General features: G+C 31.2%; 6 protein-coding genes across 8 annotated transcripts; all 6 read left to right on the top strand.

Annotated features, from left to right (window-relative positions):
• Window positions 1–130: 130 nt before the first annotated feature.
• On the top strand, window positions 131–4,365 carry LOC105670804 (odorant receptor 10-like). The gene is made up of 6 exons (XM_067350788.1): window positions 131–1,979; window positions 2,166–2,511; window positions 2,831–3,067; window positions 3,278–3,391; window positions 3,523–3,678; window positions 3,914–4,365. The coding sequence occupies exons 1-6, from the start codon at window positions 1,723–1,725 to the stop codon at window positions 3,962–3,964; spliced, it is 1,161 nt and encodes a 386-aa protein (XP_067206889.1). The 5' UTR covers window positions 131–1,722; the 3' UTR covers window positions 3,965–4,365.
• A 444-nt stretch (window positions 4,366–4,809) lies between these two features.
• LOC105670802 (uncharacterized) lies at window positions 4,810–11,359 on the top strand. Its single transcript, XM_067349320.1, has 11 exons — window positions 4,810–5,227; window positions 5,414–5,759; window positions 6,085–6,321; window positions 6,532–6,645; window positions 6,777–6,930; window positions 8,217–8,478; window positions 8,735–9,080; window positions 9,241–9,477; window positions 9,679–9,792; window positions 9,912–10,067; window positions 10,298–11,359. Exons 1-11 carry the CDS (start codon window positions 4,971–4,973, stop codon window positions 10,346–10,348), a joined length of 2,274 nt encoding a protein of 757 aa, XP_067205421.1. The 5' UTR covers window positions 4,810–4,970; the 3' UTR covers window positions 10,349–11,359.
• A 36-nt stretch (window positions 11,360–11,395) lies between these two features.
• LOC105670799 (odorant receptor 10-like) lies at window positions 11,396–14,013 on the top strand. Of its 2 annotated transcripts, XM_067350786.1 has the most exons (7): window positions 11,396–11,487; window positions 11,567–11,731; window positions 12,180–12,525; window positions 12,766–13,002; window positions 13,213–13,326; window positions 13,428–13,583; window positions 13,678–14,013. In XM_067350786.1, the coding sequence occupies exons 2-7, from the start codon at window positions 11,568–11,570 to the stop codon at window positions 13,726–13,728; spliced, it is 1,068 nt and encodes a 355-aa protein (XP_067206887.1). In that variant the 5' UTR covers window positions 11,396–11,487; window position 11,567; the 3' UTR covers window positions 13,729–14,013. The 2 variants fall into 2 exon arrangements, with proteins under 2 accessions (XP_067206887.1, XP_012219940.1); XM_012364517.2 differs by having other exon boundaries at window positions 11,475–11,731.
• A 347-nt stretch (window positions 14,014–14,360) lies between these two features.
• Window positions 14,361–17,255, top strand: LOC105670800 (odorant receptor 4-like). 2 transcript variants are annotated; one of them, XM_067350787.1, is made up of 6 exons: window positions 14,361–14,397; window positions 14,993–15,338; window positions 15,548–15,784; window positions 16,289–16,402; window positions 16,560–16,715; window positions 16,819–17,255. In XM_067350787.1, the coding sequence occupies exons 2-6, from the start codon at window positions 15,018–15,020 to the stop codon at window positions 16,867–16,869; spliced, it is 879 nt and encodes a 292-aa protein (XP_067206888.1). In that variant the 5' UTR covers window positions 14,361–14,397; window positions 14,993–15,017; the 3' UTR covers window positions 16,870–17,255. The 2 variants fall into 2 exon arrangements, with proteins under 2 accessions (XP_067206888.1, XP_012219941.1); XM_012364518.2 differs by lacking the exon at window positions 14,361–14,397 and adding an exon at window positions 14,557–14,813.
• A 91-nt stretch (window positions 17,256–17,346) lies between these two features.
• On the top strand, window positions 17,347–20,286 carry LOC105670806 (odorant receptor 10-like). The gene is made up of 6 exons (XM_012364524.2): window positions 17,347–18,048; window positions 18,420–18,765; window positions 19,101–19,340; window positions 19,445–19,558; window positions 19,691–19,846; window positions 20,031–20,286. Exons 1-6 carry the CDS (start codon window positions 17,792–17,794, stop codon window positions 20,079–20,081), a joined length of 1,164 nt encoding a protein of 387 aa, XP_012219947.2. The 5' UTR covers window positions 17,347–17,791; the 3' UTR covers window positions 20,082–20,286.
• Window positions 20,287–20,404: 118 nt separating this feature from the next.
• Window positions 20,405–23,193, top strand: LOC105670801 (odorant receptor 4-like). The gene is made up of 6 exons (XM_012364519.2): window positions 20,405–21,045; window positions 21,446–21,791; window positions 22,003–22,236; window positions 22,443–22,556; window positions 22,691–22,846; window positions 23,060–23,193. The coding sequence occupies exons 1-6, from the start codon at window positions 20,789–20,791 to the stop codon at window positions 23,108–23,110; spliced, it is 1,158 nt and encodes a 385-aa protein (XP_012219942.2). The 5' UTR covers window positions 20,405–20,788; the 3' UTR covers window positions 23,111–23,193.
• Window positions 23,194–23,480: the final 287 nt, after the last annotated feature.

Below are 23,480 nucleotides of genomic sequence, written 5' to 3'. Positions count from 1 at the left end.
CATTTCCGTTTTTCAAATAAATCGTGCAACTCTGCACATATGTGCACATCAATAACTGGAAACATCATGTCAATTATAACAGATCGATGTTAAATTCCCTTTATTCGTTGAAAATAAGGGCAAACCACAGCGAGAGGAAGTCCCGATATAAACTTTTTCCTGTGTTTTAAACCCATAATTAGTTCACGGTTGCAATTGTATTTTATGCCTGGCGCAATGAGAATATTTAATGATTATCGAACCCTCTAATTATCATCCTGCTTTGAACATGTTGCGTTTTTGGTAAATTAAAGCGTGTCTGCATAAAGAAAATTATCACTCGCAACCAATAATTCAGAGTGACAATTGAAAGTGACAACTATAATTATGATGTGCTAAACACAGTTTACGATTATAATTAAAAAGATTATGAAATTGTCATTACCTATTTTGCATGTAATAACTAGATTTTTCGAGTATTTTATACCAATTATTATTTTTTAAAAATCAAAAAATATGTTTTAAATATTATTAAATTTTATAAATATAAATCTTTCTCACATACTTCTTCAATATCGAATCCTCATATTCATTATATTTCCTACAAGAGCTTTCCGAACCACCTTCTGTCAACAGTCAATTGACGGCTGTTTCTTCGTAGCATTGACTTGTGAAAATGCAATTCGTTACGATTATGCGAGCAATAATTATCGAAATATTGTATAATAATTGCGCGACTTTACACTAAAGTCCGCTAAAATCAAAAATTTTGATCTACTATTTTTCTATAGTTTTGTGCATTTATGTTGCGGTTTATTATTTGAATTTTCAATTTTCTTCAGCCATCGTTTTACTGATGTGAACGTCTACGTGAAAAAGCAATTTTATTTTCCCTCGATATTCCATGCCTTAGTCCATCTGAGCCAACGCGAAAAACGTTACGAGTAATCATATATACATGCACATTGAATATTTCGTGCCTTTTTCCTTTCATTATCAATTTTACCGGGACTTCAGCACGCAAGTTTGATTTTGGTATAACTTACATACGACGCAGAGTTATACAATACTTTGAATTATTAAGACAAATAAGCGGTGAATGCACAGTATCTCTACACAGTCTGTAAGAAATCCGTCGGCGGGTGCTTTATTTTCTCTCCTCATGAAAATGGTTTTCCGCGAAAAGTTGAGACTTTATAACAGCTAAATAACGCAATTTCGCACGCAATTACGTGGCACATTTCTTACTTGCTCCCTTTTCTTTAGATTTTAAAATTTTCTCAAGGATCGCTAGATGCGGATCGCCACCGCATATACGTCGCCGTATGCGTTCGTACAGATCATTACATATTTACAGTAAATTCATGAGTGCATCATTAGCATCGGAGAAAGGGCAAGATGACCCTACCTGCTCTCTGTTTTTTTTTCACCTTGCAAGAGAGATACCGTCTTTATCGTTTGCAGAATAAAAATATTTAATGCGCAACAATATTTAATGAGCTCTTGCCATTGGTCAGTTGTCGACCAATTCCTAGAATGCTACCCACCCTTGGTGATCGCTCAGAAACTTTTATTCTCCACGCAAATTTTTCATAAGACATATCAAATACCTTGCGGTTGGAAAATATAATTTCAGCAAGAGCATATGTCTCTCATACCTTGACGAGAGTGCTTGCTGTGCCGCGTACACGTTTTGATTCCCCGGTTTAGCGCATAGGCGATAGGAAAAAAAAAAACGAAATTATGACTAGCAGACGTACGATCAATCGCACGGTAGAGCTCATGCTCACCATGTTTGGCGTCTGGCCAGGTATATCATGCGTTCTAGTCATCAGAGTGTTTTGGATAATTACGCTAGCAATTAGTCAATTCTTCCACTATCGGTATTTTGTAACGCATTTTCGCGCGGACAATCTTTTCAACTTGTTGGACTGTCTGAGTAGCTTCCTGGCGCATGTCAAACTGACCGCCAAGCTCATCGTTTTTTCGTTACAACAGCAGTGAGTAACAGTTTAACATACAAATAATATTAATTTTCCTTTTTTATTTTGTACAAAGAAAGAACAATCCTTGAAATCTGGAAAAAGAAAAATTTTATAAGTCATCAATAATTACATAAGAAAAATATGTCACTGTAAAATTCTTTCGAAATATTTCGAAGACACAAAATATTTAATCGTTCATAGAAAATTCATCGAAATCTTGTCCATGATGTCGGAGGACTGGATTAAATGTGGCAATAGGGGTGTTGCGTTGAGCGAAACAATACGCAAAACAAAAGCTTCAAGTCGTATTTGTAACGGGCTAATTATTCTTCATACATTCGGCGCTATTGCATACGTTGCTGGCATCCTCTTGGCCGACGTCGACGTCACCGATCAAACTAGCGAGCTGCCCCTCGTGATGAAAATGGAATATCCCTTCGTCATAGACACGCGAAGCAAGTACGATCTGGTGTTAGCTACACAATTTGTGTATGCGATGGTGTGCAGTTGGGAAGCTGGTTTATTCAACGCTCTGTTTCTAACTCTGGTAATCTGCAGATAAGCAAGTATCATAAGCGAAATATCATTACAAAGATAACAAATAATTAATATTCTATAATTATTCTAACAAATATTATACAAATATTATACAAATATTATACACCAACAAATATTCTAACAAATATTATACACCAACAACAAATTTAAAAAATTAAATATCAAAGCATTTAATATGCTCTCAATACTTCATTAAATTTTTTTCTGATAACGATATCTTTATCTCTTTTTTCTTAATTAAGAAGCATATACATAAATCTTAAATAAATTTTAATCAATGTCATAGCTGATAGAATCTTTATTTTTAGACTCTACATTTAGGCAGTCAAGTAAACATTCTACTTTGCTGGTTGGCGGAAATGGAGCCTAATAAAATTGAAGAAGAAAATAAATCATTTGTCGTCTCTATAACAAACATTATTCAAAAACATCAAAGAGTTATCAATCTTTCAAAAAATATTGAAAGTCTCTATTCATATATCGTTTTACTGCAATTTACATCGAATACACTACAGATTTGCTCATTAGGATTTCTTATCATAACCGTACGTAAATTTATAAAAATCTGCAAAATAAAGACAAAATTAGATATAAAAATTTTCCAAGTATTTTTAATCGCATGTTATCATAACGTATACGATATATCATCATTAATATTGTCACTTTTTAATACATATCGTGCATAAATAGAAATAATTATTATTTATAATTTTGTAAATAAATTTTTTCTTCAAGTCCCTGTTGCAATATCGTAGGCAATCGGCAATCCAAATGCCACTGAAATGATAGGAAGATCTCTCTTATTTTACACTCTAACAAATCTCGAGACATTTATATTTTGCTTCGCTGGAGAATATCTGAGCAACAAGGTTAGCGACACAAGACAATTATTATGATAACGATAACAGCTAATAAGTAAATAATTTTGCGTTTGTAGTATTAAAAATATTATATGACACAAAGAAATACTAAAAATCTCTTCATTATTTCTCCTTTGCAGAGCAAAGCAATTGGAAATGCAGCGTACAATTCCGCATGGTACGACATGAAGACTAAAGAAAGTAATATTTTATTATTTATAATTTTGAGATCGCAGAAGCAATTGAAATTTACAGCAGGCAAGATGATGGACCTCTCCTTCGAATCCTTCACAAGTGTAAGATATATAAATATTTATAAAAAAACATTATGATATTTAGATCAAGATTTTACATATACGCAGTTACATATCTGCATGTATTTGTTTTAATTACTGAAATCAATATTTAAAACGTTTCATCATAAAAATATTGATATTGAGACATTGCATTAAGCATATATTTTTTATAAATAATGCAAAAAGTAATGTTAATATAATGCAATCAATAATACAAAAAGTAACATTATTATAGATTATGAAGGCTTCAGCATCGTACTTGTCGGTACTGTTGGCAATGAAATAAACGTCGATAATGTCAAATGACAAGTATCCATTTTGTCATTTTTTATCAACAATTATAAAATAATCCATATAGAAAATAAAATGTAGACATAATTTTACTAATTAGATAAACATATATGAACATATTTCACTAATTAGATAACATTAAAACACAATATATATATATTTTTAAATATATATTTTTAAAAAATGCTGAGAATTATCTAATATAAAATAATAATGTAGCATTATAATGCTTAATTCATAATTATTATAATTTATCCCCATTTTCATATATCAAAAACAATTGTGATATTCGTCTTGTTGATGTAACACTACACATTCACGGTTTTTATTTAAAGACATTTTGTTTAGAACAGCTTTCTGATATCTGAAACATATTTTTGCACGTATTAACACACGTTACATCATTTCGCATTCACTTTTATTTATGCCATCTACACTCTTTGTTAATTCCTCATAAATATTCTCACAAATGCACAAATAAACTGTCGCAAAAAAATTTATATTTCCGTAACGCCGCGTTTAGATTTCTTTGCCGTTTTTGGCTTCTCTCCCGTTCAAACTTCAAAACTTTCCTGACGTACCTTGCCGTATGACTGAACATCGGACGTACATCGCATTTACATTCGCACACGAATCATTGCATATTAAACTAGCCAATGCGCGGTTGCATCACGAACATACGAGGGAAGAAGAGATGACCCTACACGCTCCCTCTTCTTACAACTAGTGATTAGCCATAAGAAGCGTGCTCGAGGATTGCATGCTGCATAAAAATATTTAATGAAGGTCTCTCATTGGTCGATCACTATAGGGATCGCCCATTTGATAATCTCTTAGGGCCTCCCAGTCTTTACGCAGTTATTCTAGAATACACGTCTCGAGCTTGTCATTGGAGAAATACATTGAAGCATACTTTATCTTCCTGAAAGTGTTTGTCCTATTGCTATAGTTTGATGCTTTTTCCCGCATAAAACTCCCGAAGCAAAGAAAAATACGAAATTATGACTAGCAGACGTACGATCAATCGCACGGTAGAGCTCATGCTCACCATGTTTGGCGTCTGGCCGGGTATATCATGCGTTCTAGTCATCAGAGTGTTTTGGATAATTACGCTAGCAATTAGTCAATTCTTCCACTATCGGTATTTTGTAACGCATTTTCGCGCGGACAATCTTTTCAACTTGATGGACTGTCTGAGTAGCTTCCTGGCGCATGTCAAACTGACCGCGAAGCTCATCGTTTTTTCGTTACAACAGCAGTGAGTGACAGTTTAACATACAAATGATATTAATTTTCCTTTTTTATTTTGTACAAAGAAAGAACAATCCTTGAAATCTGGAAAAAGAAAAATTTTATAAGTCATCAATAATTACATAAGAAAAATATGTCACTGTAAAATTCTTTCGAAATATTTCGAAGACACAAAATATTCAATCGTTCATAGAAAATTCATCGAAATCTTGTCCATGATGTCGGAGGACTGGGTTAAATGTGGCAATAGGGGTGTTGCGTTGAGCGAAACAATACGCAAAACAAAAGCTTCGAATCGTATTTGTAACGGGCTAATTATTCTTCATACAATCGGCGCTATTGCATACGTTGCTGGCATCCTCCTGGCCGACGTCGACGTCACCGATCGAACTACCGAGCTGCCCCTCATGATGAAAATGGAATATCCTTTCGTCATAGACACGCGAAGCAAGTACGATCTGGTGTTAGCTACACAATTTGTGTATGTGATGGTGTGCAGCTGGGGAGCTGGTTTATTCAACGCTCTGTTTCTAACTCTGGTAACCTGCAGATAAGCAAGTATCATAAGCAAAATATCATTACAAAGATAACAAATAATTAATATCCTATAAGTATTCTAACAAATATTATACAAATATTATATACCAACAAATATTCTAACAAATATTATACACCAACATGGGCATACACCAAGCATCAAGTTTAAAAAATTAAATATCAAAGCATTTAATGTGCTCTCAATACTTCATTAAATTATTTTCTGATAACGATATCTTTATCTCTTTTTTCTTAATTAAGAAACATATACATAAATCCTAAATAAATTTTAATCATTGTCATAGCTGATAGAATCTTTATTTTTAGACTCTACATTTAGGTAGTCAAGTAAATATTCTACTTTGCTGGTTGGCGGAAATGGAGCCTAATAAAATTAAAGAAGAAAATAAATCATTCGTCGTCTCTATAACAAACATTATTCAAAAACATCAAAGAGTTATCAATCTTTCAGAAAATATTGAAAGTCTCTATTCATATATCGTTTTACTGCAATTTACATCGAATACACTACAGATTTGCTCATTAGGATTTCTTATCGTAACCGTACGTAAATTTATAAAAATCTGAAAAATGAAGACAAAATTAGATATAAGAATTTTCCAAGTATTTTTAATCGCATGTTATCATAACGTATACGATATATCATCATTAATATTGTCACTTTTTAATATATATCGTGCATAAATAGAAATAATTATTATTTATAATTTTGTAAATAAATTTTTTCTTCAAGTCCCTGTTGCAATATCGTAGGCAATCGGCAATCCAAATGCCACTGAAATGATAGGAAGATCTCTCTTATTTTACGCTCTAACAAATCTCGAGACATTTATATTTTGCTTCGCTGGAGAATATCTGAGCAACAAGGTTAGAGACAAAAGACAATTATTATGATAACGATAACAGCTAATAAGTAAATAATTTTGCGTTTGTAGTATTAAAAATATTATATGACACAAAGAAATACTAAAAATCTCTTCATTATTTCTCCTTTGCAGAGCAAAGCAGTTGGAAATGCAGCGTACAATTCCGCATGGTACGACATGAAGACTAAAGAAAGTAATATTTTATTATTTATAATTTTGAGATCGCAGAAGCAATTGAAATTTACAGCAGGCAAGATGATGGACCTCTCCTTCGAATCCTTCACAAGTGTAAGATATATAAATATTTATAAAAAAACATTATTTAGATCAAGATTTTACATATACACAGTTACATATCTGCATGTATTTGTTTTAATTACTGAAATCAATATTTAAAACGTTTCATCATAAAAATATTGATATTGAGACATTGCATTAAGCATATATTTTTTATAAATAATGCAAAAAGTAATGTTAATATAATGCAATCAATAATACAAAAGGTAACATTATTATAGATTATGAGGGCTTCAGCATCGTACTTGTCGGTACTGCTGGCAATGAAATAAACGTCGATAATGTCAAATGACAAGTATCCATTTTGTCATTTTTTATCAACAATTATGAAATAATCCATATAGAAAATAAAATGTAGACATAATTTCACTAATTAGATAAACATATATGAACATATTTCACTAATTAGATAACATTAAAACACAATATATATATATATTTTTAAATATATATTTTTAGAAAATGCTGAGAATTATCTAATATAAAATAATAATGTAGCGTTATAATACTTAATTCATAATTATTATAATTTATCCCCATTTTCATATATCAAAAACAATTGTGATATTCGTCTTGTTGATGTAACACTACACATTCACGGTTTTTATTTAAAGACATTTTGTTTAGAACAGCTTTCTGATATCTGAAACATATTTTTGCACGTATTAACACACGTTACATCATTTCGCATTCACTTTTACTTATGCAATCTACACTCTTTGTTAATTTCTCATAAATATTCTCACAAATGCACAAATAAACTGTCGCGAAAAAATTTATATTTCCGTAACGCCGCGTTTAGATTTCTTTGCCGTTTTTGGCTTCTCTCCCGTTCAAACTTCAAAACTTTCCTGACGTACCTTGCCGTATGACTGAACATCGGACGTACATCGCATTTACATTCGCGCACGAATCATTGCATATTAAACTAGCCAATGCGCGGTTGCATCACGAACATACGAGGGAAGGAGAGATGACCCTACACGCTCCCTCTTCTTACAACTAGTGATTAGCCATGAGAAGCGTGCTCGAGGATTGCATGTTGCATAAAAATATTTAATGAAGGTCTCTCATTGGTCGATCACTATAGGGATCGCCCATTTGATAATCTCTTAGAGCTTCCCAGTCTTTACGCAGTTATTCTAGAATACATGTCTCGAGCTTGTCATTGGGGAAATACATTGAAACATACTTTATCTTCCTGAAAGTGTTTGTCCTATTGCTATAGTTTGATGCTTTTTTCCGCATAAAACCTCCGAAGCAAAGAAAAATAAGAAATTATGACGCGTAAAAGTACGATTAATCGCACGTTGAAATTAATGCTTACTTTGTGTGGTGTCTGGCCGGGCACGTCGTGCGTTATAATCTGCAGAGCATATTGGATCATTGCATTAGCGACAGATGAATTCTGCCATTACCGGTACCTTTTAATGCATTTGCACTCTAATGACCTATTCGACTTGATGGATTGTTTTAGTAGCTTCCTAACACAGGTGAAATTCATGATTAAGTTGATTATATTTTGGATGAATGAAAGGTACGTAATGCTGCATGTGAGTTACGTTACAAGCGACAAAATTCAAAAATAGATATATATCGACTAAATTTCCTTTTTTATCTTTGCTAATAAACGTTTACACTTGCTACAATTAATTACATTTCCATCGCAAATAAATTATATTATTAAAATAAATTAGTATAATTACCCTGTAGAGACAAAGTTCATTGATTAGCTCAAACAAATATAATTTGTTTTTTTCGGAAGAATGATCGATAATTCCAACAATTTGCAGAAAGTTTATGAAATTGTTGACCATGATGGCGGAAGACTGGAACGATTGTGCTGACAATGATGTCAGCATGCATGAAACAACATGTAAAGCTAAATTAGCAGATCGTATCATTAACGCGATGTTCACTCTTCACACGTTGACTATCGTTGCATATAGCGTTGGCATCCTTTTTGCTGATGTCGATGTTACCAATCATGAGGGTGAACTACCTCTACTTTTAAAGGTGAAACTTCCTATCGATATAACCACAAAACAAGCATATAGATTGTTTTTATCAATGCAATTTGTGCACCTCATCATGTCCGGCTGTGGGACCGGCTTGCTAAATTCTCTGCTTCTAGCGTTGGTAAGTTGCAATCTATGAGCGCTATAAAAATAATATAATATATCATTATAAAAATAATAAACAAGTAATGCTGTCTTGTAATAATTTTTTCGTACTTTGTAAGCAACACATCGTTTGGATTTTTAATAAATTTCATAAACAATAGAATTGTAATTTTTAGACTTTACATGTAGGTGGTCAAATGGATATTCTGAGTAATTGGTTGAATGAACTTGTGCCTAAAGAAAACGAAGAAAGACGCGAGTCTATTGTCATTACAACGAATAAGATCATTCAAAAGCATCAAAAAATTATCAGTTTTTCAGAACATATCGAAGATTTGTATACATATATCGCACTAGTGCAATTCACATCAAACACAGTGTTAATTTGCTCGTTGGGTTTTCTCATTGTAACCGTGAGTGAAAATATATATCACATAAATATTTTATTTTATCAGATTAACCGCTGTGCTTTTATTTTTGCATACGTAATTCACAGTTTTTTATTATATTTTAATTATTTTTTCGCGCATTTTTTACGCGCGTTAAGTCGACAAAAGCATTTGTATACAATTTTGTAAATACGTTTAATAACTATTTAAACTTTAATATTTCAGGCGATTGGCAATCCCGACGCGACGGAACAGATAGTGAGATCTCTTTTATTTTACACTGTAACAAATCTAGAAGCGTTTATATTCTGCTTCGCAGGAGAATACCTAAAAAATAAGGTAAGAAACAAAATAATTTGTAACAATAATTAATAATGGATTATTATAAAATTGTTAAATTAAAAAATAATAATTAACATTGTCGATTTTGATTTGCAACTGTTTCTACCTTATTGTAGAGCAAGGCCATTGGGAATGCAGCGTACAATTCCGCGTGGTATAAATTAAAACCTGAAAACAGTCGTAAATTGATATTCGTAATATTAAGAGCGCAGAAACAATTAACGCTTACAATTGGAAAAATAATGGATCTCTCTTTAGAATCCTTTACAAGTGTAAGATTCATACGCACATAAAATAGTTAATTCGAACAGTAGTTGTATGCGTAAATCAAGATACTCTTCCTATATATATCAAATTTTCTTTCTCTCTATATAAATTTATTTTATATTGGTTTGTGTTATTTTTTATTGTAATTTATATAATAAAAATACATTTGCTTTCTAATAAAAAATTAATTTAAAAAATACTCTCTGATACAAAGAGTATATACTTTTTATTATAGATCATGAAAGCTTCGGGATCGTATTTGTCAGTATTGCTGGCAATGCAATGAATACGTTTGAAGATTTTTATACAATAGTCATAAAGTATGTACCAAAACGCAAATACATTTTCACTAGTAGTAGAAATATAAATATTAATAACACAACATATTTTTTCTAAAAAGCATATGTATTCTAAGAAGATAACAAATTTACAAAAAAAAAATATAAAAATGTAAGTTGTTTTTTTTTATATCAAAATACTTTAATAAATTTTTTACGAATCTCAATAATCATTTCAGAAACTACGTGCTATATTATGCCAATAATTCCTTTAATTAATACTAAAAATTTATTGTATAAAAAGTATAAAAGTTTGATAAAATTCCTTTACGTTTTATATGTCATAATTTTTTATATACTTTTTTTATCGTACGAAAAAAATCGTACGTAAAAAAGTTGGAGAAAAAAACTAAATAATTTAAAATACAAAGACTTGTTATGAAAAATTAATGCCGCTTACACAGTCAGAAAAAAATTGCCAGTATATATTCAGAAAATATAATATAAAATATTACAACATAATATTAACACTTTCACATACAAATCTATACACTTATTAGTTTTCTATTATATTTCCGCAGTACAAATATTTTCTTAAATCCACTTTTAATTAAAAAAGCAAAACAATGTCAACTTTTTGGTGACAACACAGTTAACAATCTTTATTCTCGTTTCGGCTCTTCACTCTCTAGACTTTAGAAACTTTTCTGAAGAGTCGCGATCATGATCGGACATACATCGCCATATCTATCTTCGCACGAATCATTGCATATTTAAACTGCGCAATACACAGTTATATTTCCAGTGCACAAGAAGGGGAAAAATGACCCTATGTATTTTTTCTTTTCTTACATCAAACTTGTGAGAAAATAATAAATGTATATGTGGTCTCCGCATGCGGTACGATAAAAATATTTAATGAGGGACTTTGAATGATCAACTGTCCAAGGGTGCACCTTTCATGATCTTTCAGTCTTCTTCGCAGCATATTCTACAGCATATTACCTCAAAAAATACAATTCATCAAAGAATATTTCTTTTATTTTACCGACGGCTTTTGTTCCGTTACGTACACTTTGATGGGCTCGCTCGTATGCATAAGCAAGAGCAAAAAGAAATAAGAAATAAGAAATTATGGCACGCAAGAGTACGTTCAACCGCACATTGAAATTTATGCTCACTCTGTGTGGTATTTGGCCGGGCGCATCATATGTTCTATTCTGCAGAATGTTTTGGATCGTTGCGACGGCAATTATTCTGTTCTGTCACTGCCGCTATTTCCTGACGCACGTGCATTCAGCCGAAATTTTGGATTTAATGGACTGTCTATCTAGTTTCCTGGCATACTCCAAAGTGATTATTAAATGCTTTGTGTTTTGGCTAAATGAACGGTAAGTAACGTCATGCAGAATGTTTCAGAACTCTTCAAAAATATCAGCATTAATAACGGCAACAAACGACGGCAAATAGAATCCATATTTTTTAAACAAACTTATTTATAGTTTATTTATAGTTTTTTTTTTACCAAATGTAGAATTTGTAAAATTTTATAATTATATTCAAATTAATCTATCATAAATTCTATACATAAATTACTTTCTTTCTGAAACGATATATTTTCATATATGCAATTTAGTTGGCTTTAGGCAAAAAACTGTCATAACACATTTCTGTTCAAAAATAGTTATGATATTCTGTATGGATTCTATAAAAATATGATATTTTTTATCAATGTCAAAACAAAAAAAATTTATAACATTCAGAGATGACAACATAACGCGAAAACTAAAATTATCTTGTAATTGGCATTATTATCGAGAGATACACGATTATTCACAGAAAATTCATCAAAATCATGGCAACGATGACGGAAGATTGGAATGATTGCGCTAATAGTGACATCAGCATGCGCGAGACAGTATCCAAAGCGAAAATATCCGATCGCATTACAAATGCAATTATCACTCTTCACACAATGACAATTATAGCATATTGCATCGGTATTGTACTGATCGATGTTGATATCACCGACAGCTCAACAGAATTACCTTTTTTCAACAAGCTAGAAATGCCATTCAACATAAACACGCTACGCATGTATAGATGTGTCTTACTTGCGCAATTCGTAAATATGCTTATGTGCGGCTGGGCGGCTGGCATAACAAACTCTTTACTACTAACTTTGGTAAATTAAATAATCGAAGCTGAATATAATAAAAATAAAAATATATTTTTGTCAGTTTAGGAAATGCATAATATGCGTTCTATAATCCCAACACAAGTGCAAAAAATTTAAATAAAGCATCTATGTTATTAGATTTGTCATATTTACTTTGAAAATATTATTTTGCATTTTTTACTGCTTGAATGCCAACCATTCACGAGTTCTAATCAATTCCACAGGCAACGGCATCTTTATTTTCAGACGTTACATGCAGCTGGCCAAATCGATATCTTGCGTTATTGGTTGACGCAACTTGTGCCCCGTGAAAATGAGAATAAACATGAATCAATCGCTATCACGACCAATAAAATTATCCAGAAACACCAAAAAATCATCAATTTTTCAGAAAATATCGAAAGCATTTATACGTACATTGCGTTGCTGCAATTTGTGTCAAATACGATAATGATCTGTTCGTTAGCTTTCCTTATCGTAACGGTGAGTAAAATTGTTAGAAAGTAAATACTTTCATTCTTTAAGTAACTGTCATAATAATCATAGTGCGATATAATATTATTAGATATTATTTTATTCTTTAATATCCTACTATTTATTTTTTTAATTTTTATAAATTCTGTCTTTTATATACAATAAAAAGCATTTATATATGCAAACTGCATTCTATATGCTGCTTCTACGATATTGCAGGCAATCGGCAGCCCAAATGCGGCAGAGCAAATAATGAAATGTCTTTTATTTTATACTATAACAAATCTTGAAGCATTTATATTTTGCTTCGCTGGAGAATATTTAAGTAATAAGGTTGGCAATAAGTAAATTCATTTAAAAAATATATAAAATATAAATATCAATTACATTCTGATATTTCTGTACTTTTTTAATATTTTTCTATACTTTCGTAGAGCAAAGAAATTGGTATTGCAGCATACAACGCCGCATGGTATGATTTAAATCCTAAAGAAAGTCGTGTTTTGTTATTTATTATATTAAGATCGCAGAAGCAATTGACACTCACAGCTGGAAAAATGATGGAGCTTTCCTTAAAGTCTTTTACAAGTGTAAGATTTATACATATACTTTTATCTTGACATTAAAATTTTATTATTTCATTATAAATATTGATTTCTAATACAAGCGACAACGATATTTTAGATCATGAATGCTTCGGGATCATATCTGTCAATGCTATTGGCAATGCAATAAATTGTTGAATAGGTCATTCAGATGGCCAATTTTTAAATTATAGTTATAAAGTAACGTAAATTATCCGTGAAATACTAGTTATAAAAATATACAATATAGTTATCTATAAAAAAATTTTAATATAGTATATTTTATAGTATATTTAATACAAATATGAAACAATGTATTTATGCATCGATATACCTACATTTTATCACATAAACTAAATCATATATGTATTTGTATTTTTGACAATATTATTTAGATTATTAAATTCAAAATTCGACACTTGCGGCATTTTTTACAAAAAGTCAATATTATAAAGTTGTGCATATAGAAAATGCAATATAAAATATGTCCCTTATGTGCCTTGCACGACTGTGCACTCTCTGGACTTCGAAACTTTTACGGAGGGTCACGCACATCATTGACTATGGACTATACATCCTTGTATCTACCTTTGCGCACAAATCGTTGAATATTTAAATTACAGAATTCGCGATTTTAAGAGCGAAGTAAAGAAAAAAACGATCCTAAATATTTCTCTTTTCTTAAGCTCTGCATCAAACTTGTAAAACATATTGCATTTGTGATTTCTGCGTATAGCACGAGAAAAATATTTAATAAGGAACTTCGATTAGAGAATTGTCCAAGAGTGCAGCTGTTTGATGACCTTTTAGACTCACGTGGGTTCGTACGGTATTTTATATCTCGAAATTCTCTATCATTGAAAAATGTAAAGCATATTTCTTCCCTTCCGTAAAAGCTTTTCTTAGCCGTCTATTATACACTTTGATACATTTGCTTATATACGTAAGAACAAAGAGAAATATACAGCCATAAGAAATTATGGCTCGTAAGAGTACGCTGAACGGAACGGGGAAATTTATACTCACTCTGTGTGGTATTTGGCCAGACGCATCATGTGTTCTATTCTGCAGAATGTTGTGGGTCATTGCGTCGATAATTATTCTGCTTTGTCACTTTCGCTATTTTCTGACGCATGTATATACGGCCGATTTTTTTGATTTAATAGACTGTCTATCTTCCTTTCTGGCATTCTTAAAAGTGTTTGTTAAATGCCTTGTGTTTTGGTTCAATCAGCGGTAAGTAAGGTGATTGCAAGTGTATAAAGTGTCGGAACGTCCTACAAAATTATTTCGATTAATGCGCTCATACCAGTGATAATTTTTGTTATTAAAAAATGACACACATTTCTAGAAAGATAAATTTCTGTGCAGAAGTTAAAATATCTATTCTATCAAATAAATACAATAATTCACAGAAAATTCATCGAAATCTTAGCAATAATGACGAATGATTGGAAGGATTGCGCTCATAGTGACATCAGCATGCAGAAGGCAATGAGCAAAGCGAAAATATCGGATCGTATTATAAACGGAATTTTCATTCTTCACGCGATGACTATAGTTACCTATTGCGTCGGCCTTATTTTCGCCGATGTCGATGTCACCGATCAAACGACAGAATTACCACATTTCAGCAAGATAGATATTCCATTGGATATAAAAACGCTACGCGTTTATAGACTTTTATTAATTACGCAATTCTTCCATTTGCTCTTGTGCGCCTGGATGGCTGGTATAACAAATGCTTTGCTATTGAGTTTGGTAAGTTAAGAATATATCAATAAGAAGTAATAGTAGAATTATATATAACTGGAATGAAAGAGATCACATGAATTTAATTTTCATAAAATAATTAAATTGCATGCGTTTTAACTTCGAACAAATAAATGCAAAAATTAAATATTTATGTTATGCGATTTGTTATGTTATATACTTTTATAATTTTATAATTTACAATAAACATTTTTCAGACCTTGCATGCGGGTGGCCAATTCGAAATTTTGTGTTATTGGTTGACGCAACTTGTGCCTTATGAAAATGAAAATAAACACAAATCAATCGTCCCTACAACGGATAAAATTATTCAGAAGCATCAAAAAATTATCCATTTTGCGGAAAAAATCGAAAGTCTTTATACATATATTGCGTTGTTGCAATTTACATCAAACACGATAATGATTTGTACATTAGGTTTCCTCATCGTAACGGTGAGTAAAATTGTTAAAAAGTAATGACAATCGTTTGTAAGATTGTTAAAAATGAAGATATTGTAATTCTTCAATTAATTGCAAGTGATAAAATATAAATATAATAAAACATTAATTTCTCTTCAACTTGGACGCATAACTCAATAATAAAGATATGCAAAAACTCAAATAACACAAAGATAATTTAAATATATTTAAATTAAATACTTTTGCTATAGATAGCATTAAGATTTTTCTAAAGATTAAACAATTGTCTTGAAGATTATTACAAACAAAATATGCAGTAGATGAGTTTTAATTTTTTTTTATACATTAAAGAATTAATTATTACTCAAAATTAAAATTAATTATTAATTTATTAATTATAAATATAAATTATTATTTATATAAATTTAATACAATCTCTGATGTATTAAATTCGCATAAATTTTATATTTATAAATTTTTGTTGATTTTATCTATTGAATAACTTTTTGTGTATGCCGTTTCTGGATGATATTGCAGGCAATAGGTAGTCCTAATGCGATAGAGGTAATAATAAGATCAATTTTATTTTACGTTATAACAAGTCTTGAAGCATTTATATTTTGCTATGCTGGAGAATATTTAAAGAACAAGGTTAGCAAAAAAATAATTATAATGCTAATAAACAATTGATAATCCTGCACAATGAAAGATGGATAATCCTAAAAGTTTTCTCTTACTAATCAAAAATTACTATACAAAATATAAACTATAAACATTAAAAATCTTTGCGTTATTTTCATCTTCGTAGAGTAATGCAGTTAGTCTTGCAGTGTATGATACTCCGTGGTACAATTTAAAACCTAAAGACAGTCGTGTTCTGCTATTTATTATGAAAAGATCACAGAAGCAATTGATGCTTACAGCTGGAAAGATGATGGATCTCTCTTTAGAATCCTTCACAAGTGTAAGATGTTTCATGTGTAGACATTTTATTTCAATATTCAGAGCACATTTTTTAATATTTTAATTATAGACAAATATTAATGTAAAAAGCAACATTATTTTAGATCATCAATGCTTCGGGATCATATTTGTCAATGCTATTGGCGATGCAATAAACAATTTCGTCGTCGAAATTTTAATAGTGAAAAGAAGTATCGTGAGCCACTAGTTATAGAAACGCATATTATACAGCATATTTTTCCAAATATAAATATAAAATAATATATCTATATATTATATATCTATCCTCAGAAAGCACCACATAATAGCAAACGCACATTAATACTATTTTAATGGATTTTCCGTACAATATAAAAATAAATAAATAAATACTTATGTTTCTTCAAAGACTTGTGTATCACAGTCGTGCATCACAATAAACAAATTAATTTTAAATAATAATAATAATACAATACAATGCTAGAAAGATAAAATCAATGATACCGTTACATCACCAATGTATTGCCGATACACTGCCGTCAGTATTTCTTATATAAATGTTATATAAATTCCTCAATAAGTTTCTAGAGAGAGAGAACCGACTATAATGTATAAAAATCAAGAAATTTCTCTCGTCTGAACGAATATATTTGTCCCTTCGTACAAGTCATTACGTATTTAACGCATATACTTCATGATTGCATGAAAGAGTGTATCGCCAGTGGCCAAAGCGTAGGAAAATCATTTTACGTATTCTCTTTAGTCTGCTTTTTTTTTTATTTTGTCAAACCTGCAAAAGTGAACATGACGAATGTATTTGAGGTCTACACGCACCGCGATAAAAATATTTTATGAGCACTTCTTATTGGTCGATTGCTTAAGAGTACACCTTTTGAAGAATCCCCTACCATCTCCTCAGTTTTCACGCGAGTATCCAATGATATACATCGTGTTGTCATTGGAAGATAAATTTAGCAACAGCGTACTTTTCTTCTACCTTTCCGAAAGTGCTTGATCTTATATTTTTTGTACACATTCATATATTTTTCGATGCGCTCTGCTTGTATGCGAACAAAGTGCAGAGAGAAATAAAAAACTATGACGCGTAAAAGTACGATCAATCGCACGGTATTTCTTCTGTTTCCCCTGTTTGGTGTCTCGTCTAACAGATTGTGCGTAACAATCAGCAGAGTATTTTGGATCGTAACCTTAGCATTCATCAAATACTGTCATTTCCGCTATTTTTTAACGCACCTAACGCCTGAGAATTTCTTTAACTTGATTGATTGTCTATCTAGCTTTTTGGCACACGTAAAGGTGATGGCTAAGGTTGTGGCGTTTTGGATAAACGAACAGTAAGTAAATCGAGTATTGCATTTGCGGCACTGTAGACAATTTACAAAAATTAAAATATATTTAAATAATACTTAATTCATTTGCTCTTTAATTAAAATGCGAGATAAATTATTTGCAGCGAATGCGTAATATCCGTCATTCAACAGTTACTTTTTCTTTCTGTGCGATTTTTTACATACATTTTTTTATCGTTGTCTATTCAACAAAAAAAATTTTCAGAAATATGCAGGATAAAATTTTTTTTGTGTAAGAAAAATGAAGTCAACACTGTTTCATATCAATCGCTAGCGACATATTTCTAGATACAATTCTCTGTGACGCGATTTTCACTTAAATTGACAACATAATTGAGAAACGCAATCATTCACAGAAAACTCATGGAAATTTTGGAGTTAATCACAGACGATTGGACCGATTTCGCTAACAGTGACACCAGCATGCGCACGATAACACGCAAAGCCAAAACATCAGCTCATATTACTAATGGAATGGTCATTCTTCACACGACGGCTATCGTTGCGTATTGCCTTGGAGTGATCACTGCCGGCGCCGATGTTACCAATCAAACGACCGAATTGCCTTACTTCAACAAATTAGACCTTCCTTTCAGCGTTACCACACAGCGTATGTATAGATTGGTGTTAATGTCGGAATTTCTACATCTGATCCTTTCTAACTGCTTAGCTGGCGTTGTAAACGCTATACTTTTAAGTTTGGTAAGTTACCAAACGACCGCATTAACGATTATAACAAACTGTAGAATAATAATAATAAAAATCATTAAATATTGTAATCTTTCTAATAAATATTTAAGAATTATATCCAAGATTCTAAAGTAAAGAAAATATTATTGAAAAGTTAAAACAATGCATCTATCTTGTCAAATTTATTATTCATGCACAAACATGCACATTTTGCCAAAATTATTTTTACAAATAATATTTGCAAGATGTAAATATTTTTTTTCACTACCAAGATCTAATAATTTTTATATGTGACTAAAAATAATAAATAATTTAAATTTAAAAAATTGTCAAAACTACACTTTTAGGTTCTACATGTAGGAGGTCAAATAGAAATTCTGCAATGTTGGTTAGAGCAGCTTACAGTCAAAAATATCGAAAATAGAGAAGAACAATCAATTGTTATCGCGATAAGAAAAATTATTCTGAAACACCAAAAAATTATCAATTTTACGGAAATGATTGAAAATATATATACATATATCGGATTAATACTATTTGTATCGAACTCGATGCTAATTTGCTCAATAGGTTTTCTCATTGTAGCAGTAAGTAAAATAATCAAATACTATGAACAGAGACTTTCGCTAAAAATTGAGTTTCAATTTTTCAAACATTTGTAAATAATTATAATTCTTCTCAATTCCTTCAGGCAATTGGTACTGATGATGCCGCAGAACAAATCATAAAATGTGTCTTATTTTTCACATTAACAAATTTAGAAGCATTTATATTTTGTTATGCTGGAGAATACTTGAAGACTAAGGTTAGCGACAAAAGATTATTTTCATAATAACAATCAACAACAAATAGATAATAATTTTACCTATTTTAGATTAAAAAAATAAATAAGATAATAACATTATGTTAAAAATGTTCATCATTTATATTTTCGTAGAGCAAAGCAATTGAATTTGCAACGTATAGTTGTGCATGGTACAATTTGAAACCTAAAGACAGTCGCGTTTTGTTATTCATCATATCAAGATCGCAAAAACAATTGACACTTACAGCCGGCAAGATGATGGATCTCAATTTAGAATCCTTTGCAAGTGTAAGACAAATTTCACAATACACAAACTTTAAACGTCAGTTTTACACGATGTTTATTATTCGAAACTCACTAGATAAAATTCTCTTCATTAATTTTCACGTGTGTTTTAATCTTTGATTAAACTATTTTGCACTATAATAACACACTAATATACAAGAACTTCTAATGCTAAACATTCTTATAGATCATGAATGCTTCGGGATCCTATCTGTCAGTGTTGTTGGCGATGCAATGAACATCACATTCATCTCGAAGACCTTTAATCAATAGTCGTGAAGCATATACAGAGCGTATTTTATGTAATTGTGTCTTCACTAGTTACACTAACACATGGTTGTCATGATTTCCATAAAAAAAAAAATTGTGAATTTTTCCCTCAGATCAAGTTAGCAGAACACATTACATTGAGAGAGAAAATATAGTTTCGTAGTAACGCACAATTTTTCTATCTTATTTCTTTGCACCTTTTAAACTTCAAAATATTTTCAAAGCTCGCTGGACGCGACCCGCCGTCGTACATATCGTATCTACGTCTGCACGTATACATGTTGCATATTTAAAGCAAACAATTTGCGACCGCATCATCGGCCCTGCAGGAAGGGAGACACGACCCCACCTGTTCCCGTCTTTTCATAAAAATTGTCAGGACCCACGACAGATGTATTCGTGGTCTGCACGCACTATGATGAAAATATTTAATGAGCAGTTTTCATTGGTCGGCGAGTCTACGGGTAGAAACAATGACCTCTTAGGGTCGCTTAGTCTTTGCCCAGCTATTCTGTAATATACATCAACTTGTCATCGAGATTATATATATATATATTTGACGAAAATATATATTTTAATTTCTCAAATTCTTTTTTAACCAAATTTGCTGTTTTACATACATTTTAATGTATCCATTCGTGCAAGAAAAATAAAAATAAAAAAAGATAAAAAATCATGATCCGAAAAAGCACGATTAATCGCACAATGAAAGTTATGCTTACTTTTTACGGAATTTTGCCAGGTATTTCGTGCGTTCTGTTTTGCAGAATATTTTGGATTGTTACGATAATACTATGTCAATTTTACCATTATCGGTACTTATCGACACACTTTTATTCCGGTGATCTTTTTAATTTAATGGACTGTCTCAGTAGCTTACTAGCCTATGCAAAAGTGATGAGTAAGTTCATTGTGTTTTGGTTGAATCAAGGGTAAGTAATAAGCGTGAATTAATAAAAATAATAATATAAAAATCATATTTAAACGTGATGTTTTTTTTTACAGTAAAAGAGACTCTATAAACTAATTGTTGATTTATGTAATTGCATTGCGCGTTTACTAATTAAATTACACGCTAGGATACGGTTACATTTAGTAATTAAATTATATGTTTATGCGTATTTAATTAATTGGCCCGACAGTGTTGCTTCTTCGCAAAACAAGAAACTTAAAAAGCGGAAAAGCTAAAATTTCGTTTAAGCGATATAACATCAATATGCAAGTTTATCCCCGCAGCTGTTCTTTTACGTTCGAAAGCGACCTGCTTTTTAAAAACCCGAAATAATCTTTTTTGTGATCAATAGGATAATCAACGAAACCAATCATCCACAGAAAACTCGTTAAAATCTTGACGATGATGACGGAAGATTGGAATGATTGCGCTAACAGTGAAATCAACATGCGCGAAACGATGTGCAAAGCAAAATTATCGGATCGTATTACTAATGCGATGATCATTCTTCACACGATGAGCGTCATTGCATATAGCACACGCATTATTCTGACAGATGTGGATATCACCGATTGTATGTCTGAGCCACTCTACATCCACAAAATGGAACTTCCCTTTGATGTGAACACACAACGAGTATATAGAATGGTCTTAATCACGCAATTTATATATTGTATCACGGGTGGCTTGGCTGCTGGCACCGTAAACGCTCTGCTTTTAACTCTGGTAAATTGCAAATGCAGAAACACGATTATATACATGCATAAAATAATGAAATAATAATAAATATAAAAAAAATTAATTATTCCAAGCGTGTGTATAATATTAAAATTAGAAGAAAGCTTTAAATTTTATATTTAGCCCACATCAGATTTGATTTTTTTCTCATAAAATATTTTAATGCTTTAATTAAGTCACGGAATATCTTTATTTTCAGACTTTACATGTAGGTGGCCAAATGGACATTTTGCATTATTGGTTAACGAATCTCACGCCTAAGAAGAATTCGCAGAAAAAAACTGAATCGGTCACAGCAAATGAAATTATTCAAAAGCATCAGAAAATCATCAAATTTTCGGAAACCATCGAGAATCTCTACACATACATCGCGTTACTGCAGTTCGCGTCAAATACGATAATGATTTGCTCGCTGGCATTTCTCATCGTGAGCGTGAGTACAGAATTAAAATTAGAACATTGTATACGCGATAAGAATAATTGCTGCTCTATATTGTGAATTTACTATAATAAGACGCGATTATTTTAATTAATTCCGTTACATTTTATAACGTAGATAAGATATGTTAATAAAAGCGATTATACTTATGAGGGCGCCAACACGCTAACGATTTTTCGCGCGTCGCTTTAATATTACAGGCAATCGGTACACCCGATGCGGTTGAGCAGATAATAAGATCTCTTTTATTTTATACCATAACAAATCTCGAAGCGTTTATATACTGCTACGCTGGAGAATATTTGAATAACAAGGTTAGCAACGCGATGACATTTGCGACGTGAAGCATTAATAATGGATGATTCTATATTTGCCGTATTTAAAACGATATTATAAAATGCATCATCAGTATAATAACAATTTTCTCATTTTATTTTCACCTTCGTAGAGCAAAGCGATCGGATTAGCGGCATATAATTCCACATGGTACAATTTGAAACCCAAAGATACTCGAATCTTGACATTTATAATATTAAGATCGCAAAAACAATTATCGCTCACTGTTGGAAAGATGATGAATCTGTCCTTAGAATATTTTGCAACTGTAAGAATTATGCACAGCATACGTAATAATTTTGCACAATAGTTGGACGCGCCTGTGAAATGCTAGTGAATAATGCTCGTAGTGAAATATCATTTTCTAGAATTTATTGGTTTACATAATTTTTTTTTTGCAACAGCATGCACTTTATCTCTAATTTTTTACTTATAATTATGAAGACAGTTATCTTTAATATAAAGAGCGACATTGTTGTAGATCATGAATGCTTCAGGATCATATTTATCAGTGATGTTGGCGATGCAATAATTAGCAATCCACCATGTCGATCTTCAACCAATACTTCTGTTTTTTAAGCACACAAAGAATTACATCAAGAATTAAATCACCAGTTAGAAAAACATTAAGTTATATTTTTTCAATTGCATTCTTTAAAACAAGAATAATTTACAAGACAATATAAAGTCTAATTGTTCATAATTATGATCTAAAATTGAGAGATGTTTCTAGTTAAATTTAGATAATGCAAATCCAAAGGGGATTAATATTTCTCAAATAAAGATATCTCTCCTATACTGGAATTCTATTAAATTGTTTCCTATCACATCATGCAACATCATGCAATATACTACAGTTTTATTTTATAACAAACAAGTGATTTTTACATTTATTAGCAGAT

This window comes from Linepithema humile, chromosome 2 (assembly GCF_040581485.1).
Source record: "Linepithema humile isolate Giens D197 chromosome 2, Lhum_UNIL_v1.0, whole genome shotgun sequence".
Taxonomy (NCBI): Eukaryota; Metazoa; Arthropoda; class Insecta; order Hymenoptera; family Formicidae; genus Linepithema; species Linepithema humile.
Note: the sequence above shows the minus strand (reverse complement) of the source record. Positions and strands in the feature narration are given on the sequence as shown.